A 9,206-nucleotide genomic window follows, 5' to 3' on the forward strand; every position below is an offset into this window, starting at 1 on the left:
AGATTTTAGATACAAAATTAAAAGACCCCCTTCATTTAACACAAAACATGTAAATGATTACAACCCAATTAAAAATCAATCAAAAGTTTTTCCCAACTGTATTATCACTGAACATAATGCCAGTAGTGCTTACCAGCACATGTGTACACTAGTAGTGACATTCCAATGTTCATCAGAGATGGAGTAGGAAAATTGTAAGGAGCATATTTTAAGGGATAATTATATATCGGCAACCTAAACACGTAGCATACACTCTGGATACATATAGAATATATAAGAATATCACTTGGAGACATACTATTAAAATATTAGTGTCTTCGTATTGTAATTTATTTCATTTTTGAAATATTTACAAATGAGTTAGCCATTTAACTTCCTTCTCTTGTTGGGATCAGAAGTCCCAGGTTCATCAGGTCTTGTAACTTTTACGGGTCTGCTGGGTCCCGCTCCTTTCACCCCGAGCCCAGTAATCATGTAAGTAGATCCAGATTCTGGGTACGTTCTTTTGTCATTGCTGTTATTATCAATACGAGAAGTTGTTACAAAAAGAATGTCGAGATTTTCGCCGCCAAAACACAAAGATGTTGGCCACTTAGATTTGAATAAAGGAATTGATGCCGTTTTTGTGCGAGTAGATGGATCAATTCGAATAATCTGAAATATGATTAAATAATTAAAGTATCCAACACCAATAATCAAGGTTTATGAATAATAAGGTTTTACAATTGCATATGAGTTTCGAAAGACCATGTTGTGGCATTACAACCTGTAGAATTTACAAAATCACAAAATACTTTTTAATACACGAATAAATAAAACAGTTTTAATTATATTTTGCTAAGTGGACTACAGTGCTCTTCACACATACCATAAACTATACAGTGTGTAAAAAATGTCTCCCCCCCCTATTTATTTTTTTTATTTTTTAAAATAATGAAATATCGTTTGGGGAGTGATAGTAACATAACGTGAAGTTTCTTTTGACATAGTTAAAACTTTTGAATTCCCCCCCTAAATGGGGGGTAAGGGGGGTAACTCAAAATTTTTAAATGTAAACCCCTAGCTTGTGACACCTCATTTGAAAGAGCATTAAAAAACTAGGTAAATGGTGAAAACTAGAAATTTCTATCTAATTTCTAACCGGAATTACAGCCAAAAACGCTCAAAATTACAATATTTTTGGGAAACTCAAAATTGTAATTATTGCATACACCCTTTGAGTGACCCCTCATTTGAAAGAGCAATAAAAATCAGGCTTATGTTATTAAATTAAGAAACTGTTACTTCCTACAGCCAAAAATTTCTTACAGCTAATAAATTATTATTTTAATAAAATCTTTTATTTCTTTATTATTGCAAAAGTGCAAAATAACATCTTTTGAAAAAAAGTGAAAATGAAATGTATTGGTTATCCACAACAGAGCAAGTACAAACTAAAAATTTAAGGTTATTACAATAAGAAATTTTCGTGAACATGAGTTTGTTTCATTAGATGACCTTTGCTCAGCCGGTTTTCCCTGTTTGCCCTGGCATGGGTTTCCTCAACTCATTCTGTCAATGAGCTGTTACAGACAGGTCTAGGTAAGTACTGCAGCATAAATTCAATTTCTATTTAATAATAACAATTATGTAACTATTTGATAACTGTAAAGACTTTTTTGTTCATTAAAATTCTCTAAGGTTAATAATTAATTGTTAGTTTGTTGCTATTTAGTTAGTCAGGTTTTTTAATTTAGTTTCTTTATTCAATAGTTAGTTTTTTGTTAAAAGTTTATTAGAAATTTTTAATAATGGCTCGAAGCAAAGACGATAAGGTGGAAATGGTTTTAACTTTTGGTGCCTCGAATGAAAACTACCACGAGACAGAAAGGAGATTCAACGAAGCACATCCTGATCGACCAGTGTGTCGAAAATATTTGAGGGAACTAATTGGCAAGTTCAGACGAACTGGATCCGTAGCTAATGCTCCAAAATCAGGCCGAACATCTTTAGACGAAGAAACACAATTTGAAGTTGTGGCAGAATTTGTAGAGGATCCTCAGCAGTCGACTCGATCAGTTGCTACACTGTGTGACTTATCCCATCAAACAGTTCGAAATATTTTAAAGAAAAATAAATTTCACGCTTATAAATTTAAACTTGTCCATGCATTAAACGACGATGATCCAGACCGTCGACTTCAATTTTGCGAAGAAATGGAAGAACTAATCAAAGCTAATCCACATTTCGTGTATAATGTAGCTTTTTCAGACGAATGCACTTTTTTTGTTAATGGAACTGTCAATAAACATAACTGCAGATACTGGGATACTGCAAACCCCCATGTTTACCGAGAATCCTCAACGCAGTACCCAGAAAAATTAAATGTATGGGCTGGGATGTTGGGTAATCATATCCTAGGACCATTTTTCATCGATGGCAACCTCAATGGAGAACATTATTTGCAAATGCTTCAAGAGTCGGTTTTTCCAGCCATAGTGGAAGTTATTGCACAACATCCACATGAGTTTGATGAAGATATTGTTCACTTCCAGCAGGATGGCGCTCCCCCTCATTTTCATCGACAGGTCCGAGCATTTCTAAATACACAACTGAATGGTCAGTGGATTGGCAGGCGTGGCCGGATAGAATGGCCAGCACGGTCCCCCGATCTAACACCTTTGGATTTTTTTCTATGGGGGTTTATTAAATCGACAATTTATAAAACTCCCGTACAGAATATTGAAGACTTGAGACACAGGATTGTTGAAGCCTGCAGAAAAATCACTGAGGAAACATTCCATAACGTGAGGGAAGAGTTCACGTCTCGTTTATTTTACTGTCAGGAAGTAGGAGGACTTCAGTTTGAACATTTGCTGTGAATTTATTTGGTGAACACAACATCGCTACTGTTATTTCGCACTTAAGGTTAGTTTGTTTGTAAAAATCATAAAAAACCATCTAATTACCTGTTAGAAATTATTAATCCTTATCATTGGCCTGATTTTTATTTATCTTTCAAATGAGGGATCACTCAAAGGGTGTATGCAATAATTACATTTTTGAGTTTCCCAAAAATATCGTATTTTGAGCGTTTTTGGCTGTAATTCCGGTTAGAATTTAGATAGAAATTTCTAGTTTTCACCATTTACCTAGTTTTTTAATGTTCTTTCAAATGAGGTGTCACAAGCTAGGGGTTTACATTTAAAAATTTTGAGTTACCCCCCTTACCCCCCATTTAGGGGGGGAATTCAAAAGTTTTAACTATGTCAAAAGAAACTTCACGTTATGTTACTATCACTCCCCAAACGATATTTCATTATTTTAAAAAATAAAAAAAATAAATAGGGGGGGGAGACATTTTTTACACACTGGAATAGAGTGTAAGGAAGAGACCACAGTTAGTTATGATTTGAAATCCATTAGTGTTTTTACTTTTTACTTGTTATTAGTAATTCATCAATACACTAACAAAACTAAGGTGTAGGGTTTGGATATGTTTTGTATTATGTCCTAGCCTTATAATTAATTTAAGAATTTGTTTAACGCAGTATATTTTTTATTTTTAAATAAAAAAAATATATTATTTAAAGTAGTAAGAATGCTTTGATTGTGGTATTTATTGATTTTAGAGTACAGAGAATGAAGTATACAGTTTTAATATTTCTTTGTTGTTAACTTGTTGCAAAAATAATAAATACCCCCGCTGCAGCAAAGCTAAACGATTGTGACTAAACGAATATAAATTATTTTGACTAATTGAATTTACACTAAAAATTTTCCTTTAAAATATCACATTTGTTCCCTATTTAAATAGCATTAGTTTAAGGAGTACTTAGGTTTGCTGCAACAGGGAGGGTAAGAAGGTGTTTTATTATAAAATGTTAATAGTTTAGTATGAAATGAATGCATTTTCCTAATTTGATCAAAATATGTTCATAAACAAGCAAAGTACAACAGTTGACTTATTCTTTATAATAATAACATGGGAATTTTAAATTTACAGATTTTTAAAATTTTCTTCGTAACCATTATGTGCATAATAACACTTCAATATACTAAATTATTTGTTTTTAAGCAAAAAAAAAATGGTTTGGAAAGAAATCGCTAAATTTATGTTTTTAGGGTAAAAAATGAGAAAACCCAATTTTTACCCCATAAAAAACTCCATAACCCCCCGTTCCAATGGTCCGATCATGCTGGTTCACGAACTCATTCGAACAAAATGTAGGTTTAAACGTTTATACAAAAGATTTGATCATTTTCGCTCGAGTTATCGTGCTAATAAACACACACACATATATATAATATATATTAATTTGAATGGTTGGTGTTTTTAGCCTATAGTGACCTCAAAAAGAAAAAGTAAATCAGTCCCAGGTCCAGGTCTTACTATGACCACTACGGTAATAGCTTATTCCCTATATGGGAAATTTGCTGAAAATTCAGTTTGAAATAGATTTAAAACAAAATAATCAGAATGTAACCAAGAAACCATCACAATATCAGCAAGGTTAACACGTCTTTACAACTTTATTATTCATCCAGAAGCTACCTTTTGATGTGCATACACTGTGACCCACAGTTGTCCCTCATTGTCGATTGCCATTCCATTGCCATGCATCGTTATAGGCGTATTATAACTGGCATCTCCTATTTCTTCATCCCAGACTTTGTAAAGAACGGTTTCCTTTGCTGAAACACATTGGGACTTATTAAATATTCCGTTTGAACAATTATTAACCAATAAATGGAAATGTTATGTTGTTTTGTTTTTTTAACACTGGTGAGTAGTAGCCCCTAAGCTGTTTTGCCACACCAGCTGATTTGACCGTTAAGCGGAAATGACGTGTAAAGCCGGAAATGACGGGGGATTTGACAGTTAGGTACGATAGGGGTGGAAATGGCGTGTTTTATAGCGGATTTGAGCTGACAGCAAGAAGGTGGTAACAGGATACAGGTGGTAGGAGCTGGTGGTAATGGATAGGGGATGAAACAGCTGTCTGTACAGTAGTGTGTTTAAATAGCTAATACTTGTTCGTTTGCAATTGTCTTAAAATGTATTGGGCATATCAACCAACAGCTACACCAAGGTTTTAAACCAAAACACAGCTTACATGTACAGACAATAAATTGAGTTAAAATCATATTGTCGACGGAAACATTTTAACAGTAGCCTACAGTATTGTACTAGTGCCCGCGGCGGCGTGGTGCAAGGTTGTGTCACCGGCATTGCCGTGAATTAGGCTGAGGCCGTCGGTCGAGGGAAAGTGAGCGGGCAGTGGAACAAGGTCAAATGCCCCTACTCAACCTCCATGTGGATTTGTATCCACAGTTCTACAGTTTGCTTTTGGACATAGCGGCGGAGTGTTGTACGGTCCTGGGTCTATCGTTTGCATCGTTGATGCCATCGTAATACTACACCTCGATTGACTCAACAACACAAGGTATTGTAAAAACCAATTTTAATTTATATCTTATGTTAGATAGTCGCAGGATAGCTGTTTGTGGTTAAAAGATGTTTATGCAGAAATACGTTCCAAAATAGTAGATATATTTTCCCCATGTTAGTAAATATTTGTTGGTCTTAAAAAAACCTTAAGTAGTGGTGTATTACGGGTACTGGAGACCGTGACGTAAAAAATAAAGTAAAATTAAATATCGTTTATATTTTGTTAAACAGTTTGACAGATTAGACTTTGTGGTCAAAATATGTTTATATAATGGAGTCTTTAGAAAGACTGTTTTTTTTTTTTTAAGTGAATTATACCCAATTCCATGTGTTCTGACTTGTGCGAATCAAATAAATTAGTTTGCCATCTTCAACGTCAGGAGGCTTTGGCACATTTAATCGTGTCGGAAAGCAAACCTCTAAAAACTTGTTGTCATAAAAGAAAATAAACGTTTTACCATTTTCGTTTTGTCTTTGTTCTACTAATTGATAATGTTTGTTTTGTAACAGATATTTAAATGTTACTTTTTCTGTTTCTATTGGACTTACTAGTTGAGGAAGCTTCATTTCTTGACATATGGCTTCGGGTGATAATTGATTAGAATAATTTGATCCTGATGCATTCCAATGTAGTGGTAATTTAATTTGCTTCTGAAACTTTAGACGTAGTGACATTGACTTGCGAAAATTGCTAGTTTTAGTAGTAGTAGATTTCTTTAAATCTTCTTTTATTCTCTTTAGTTTATCTTGTGTGATTGTACTTGGCTTATCCATAGTTAACATCAGAACAGAGCTGGCATATGTGAACAGTCTTCGTTGAAGGTTCGACACTGAATTATGTGATGTTGGAGGTTTGGAGACTTCCTTACTTAGTAGGTAGAATTACCCGACAGTAGGGAAATTTACCCGCGAAGCAGGGTAAACCTCCCAACCGACCCCCTCCCAACTGGCTCGCGGATAAAAGAAGCGGCAGCGAACGGACTGTAGTCAGTCTCACCCAACTGGCACAGCTGACTGGTTGAGTGTAAACTGACTGACTTTTGATTAAAACCTTTCGTTAGATTTGGTCAATCTAACTTAATGTTTTAGTCAATAGCATGTGCTGCATGTTGTTTTTTTAGCTTGTATCTTAGATGGTTTTACTTTATGGAGTGCATCGTGTCTTTAGTACTTGAATTGCGCAGAGTGTTGTATTTTTCTAATCATGTGATATTTCAGCTAACAAAGGATAAAGAAGTCCCCCATTAAAATGAACAATCTTTTGTGACTGTAAATATTCTATATTTAAAATTTAAGTTGACCATTTTGTAATTAGTTGAGAGGTCCAACGGCCTGCATACTATTCTGCATTTGGTTAAATTAAATTTTAAACTTTTGTTGTCATTGGTAGTTTACTTATGTCAGCTAACAATGAACACTTTCTTGTGACTGTAAATATTCTATATTTTAAAATTTAAGTTGACCATTTTGTAATTAGTTGAGAGGTCCAACGGCCTGCATACTATTCTGCATTTGGTTAAATTAAATTTTAAACTTTTCGTTGTCATTGGTAGTTTACTTATGTCAGCTAACAATGAACACTTTCTTGTGACTGTAAATATTCTATATTTTAAAATTTAAGTTGACCATTTTGTAATTAGTTGAGAGGTCCAACGGCCTGCATACTATTCTGCATTTGGTTAAATTAAATTTTAAACCTTTGTTGTCATTGGTAGTTTACTTATGTCAGCTAACAATGAACACTTTCTTGTGACTGTAAATATTCTATATTTTAAAATTTAAGTTGACCATTTTGTAATTAGTTGAGAGGTCCAACGGCCTGCATACTATTCTGCATTTGGTTAAATTAAATTTTAAACCTTTGTTGTCATTGGTAGTTTACTTATGTCAGCTAACAATGAACACTTTCTTGTGACTGTAAATATTCTATATTTTAAAATTTAAGTTGACCATTTTGTAATTAGTTGAGAGGTCCAACGGCCTGCATACTATTCTGCATTTGGTTAAATTAAATTTTAAACTTTTCGTTGTCATTGGTAGTTTACTTATGTCAGCTAACAATGAACACTTTCTTGTGACTGTAAATATTCTATATTTTAAAATTTAAGTTGGCCATTTTGTAATTAGTTGAGAGGTCCAACGGCCTGCATACTATTCTGCATTTGGTTAAATTAAATTTTAAACTTTTCGTTGTCATTGGTAGTTTACTTATGTCAGCTAACAATGAACACTTTCTTGTGACTGTAAATATTCTATATTTTAAAATTTAAGTTGACCATTTTGTAATTAGTTGAGAGGTCCAACGGCCTGCATACTATTCTGCATTTGGTTAAATTAAATTTTAAACCTTTGTTGTCATTGGTAGTTTACTTATGTCAGCTAACAATGAACACTTTCTTGTGACTGTAAATATTCTATATTTTAAAATTTAAGTTGACCATTTTGTAATTAGTTGAGAGGTCCAACGGCCTGCATACTATTCTGCATTTGGTTAAATTAAATTTTAAACTTTTCGTTGTCATTGGTAGTTTACTTATGTCAGCTAACAATGAAAACTTTCTTGTGACAGTAAATATTCTATATTTAAAATTTAAGTTGACCACTTTGTAATTAGTTGAGAGGTCCAACGGCCTGCATACTATTCTGCATTTGGTTAAATTAAATTTTAAACTTTTCGTTGTCATTGGTAGTTTACTTATGTCAGCTAACAATGAACACTTTTAAGCTTTTGTTGTTATACCTAAACACAGACTCTTTCCTCACTACAACAGAAGGAGAGATAGAGCATGTTTGCTCCATCTCTTCTTTTGGTATTATTTTAAATGACCTTGACCTACTTACAGGACTTTGAAAATATTTTGGAAAAAATATAAAAACGGTAGTAATGGATCTTGTATATGTTTGAATCCGACCGGGCATATATTCTAGCTAGGGACCTACTATCGCTAGTTAATTTACATAAGCAGGTGCAGCGTTGTTCTACCCCCACCACTCAACCCGAGCGTATAAAAGGGCTGCGAGCAGACGGATGATTGTCAGTCTTGCACAACCGGTGAAGCTGACCGGATGGGCAAACTGGCTAAAGATGAGACCCTTAGTTTAGAGTTGGTACCACTCTAACCTAAGGTTCTTGTCACTTAGTAGTTATATTAGAAGCATGTTGATTGTAGTATTTGTTGGCTTGTAGTTAGAGGGTGTTTTGCGTATTTGTATCTTTGGTAAGGGGTGTTGTATTTCTTAATTATGTGATGTTCTATTTCAGGTATCAAAATAATAAAGTCCCTATTAGTAATTTTTTATTTTCAATTTGAGTTGATCATTGTATGTTACAAAGTTCTAAGTGACATTAGTAAGTTGAAAACGTTCACACAAAACAAAAACATGAAACCAATAGTAAATTCATGACATAGAGTTCTCTTTGACATACACACACATTTTTATGGGGACAGTTCGTTGACTGCGCTGCTCCGGCTATTGCTAATGAGTCTTTGATCAATACCATGAGGACAGTCCTTTGGCTGCGCTGCCTCTGATCAAAAAGACTGATACATTGGTCTTTAGCCAATTCAGACTTACACACAAACATGAAAATAAAACAAACACTAAGTTCCCCCACTACAACAAAATGAGATAGATGACATTCACACATTTTTATGGGGACAGTTCGTTGACTGCGCTGCTCCGGCTATTGCTAATGAGTCTTTGATCAATAACATGAGGACAGTCCTTTGGCTGCGCTGCCTCTGATCAAAAAGACTGATACATTGGTCTTTAG

General features: G+C 34.1%; 1 protein-coding gene across 1 annotated transcript in view; it reads right to left on the bottom strand.

Moving 5' to 3' along the window:
• Positions 1-334: 334 nt before the first annotated feature.
• The window catches only part of LOC128996104 (regucalcin-like), a 33,696-nt gene continuing 24,824 nt past the window's right edge, over positions 335-9,206 (bottom strand). The window contains exons 6-7 of the mRNA XM_054421218.1: positions 4,535-4,674; positions 335-654 (exon numbers count right to left, since the gene is read on the bottom strand). Coding sequence (XP_054277193.1) covers positions 361-654; positions 4,535-4,674 — 434 coding nt within the window. The 3' untranslated portion in view covers positions 335-360. The remainder of the gene's footprint in view (positions 655-4,534; positions 4,675-9,206) is intronic.

The sequence above is a fragment of the Macrosteles quadrilineatus genome, unplaced genomic scaffold (assembly GCF_028750875.1).
Source record: "Macrosteles quadrilineatus isolate MER2022 unplaced genomic scaffold, UCM_ALF_1.0 Scaffold_6__1_contigs__length_79288215, whole genome shotgun sequence".
In the NCBI taxonomy this organism is placed as follows: Eukaryota; Metazoa; Arthropoda; class Insecta; order Hemiptera; family Cicadellidae; genus Macrosteles; species Macrosteles quadrilineatus.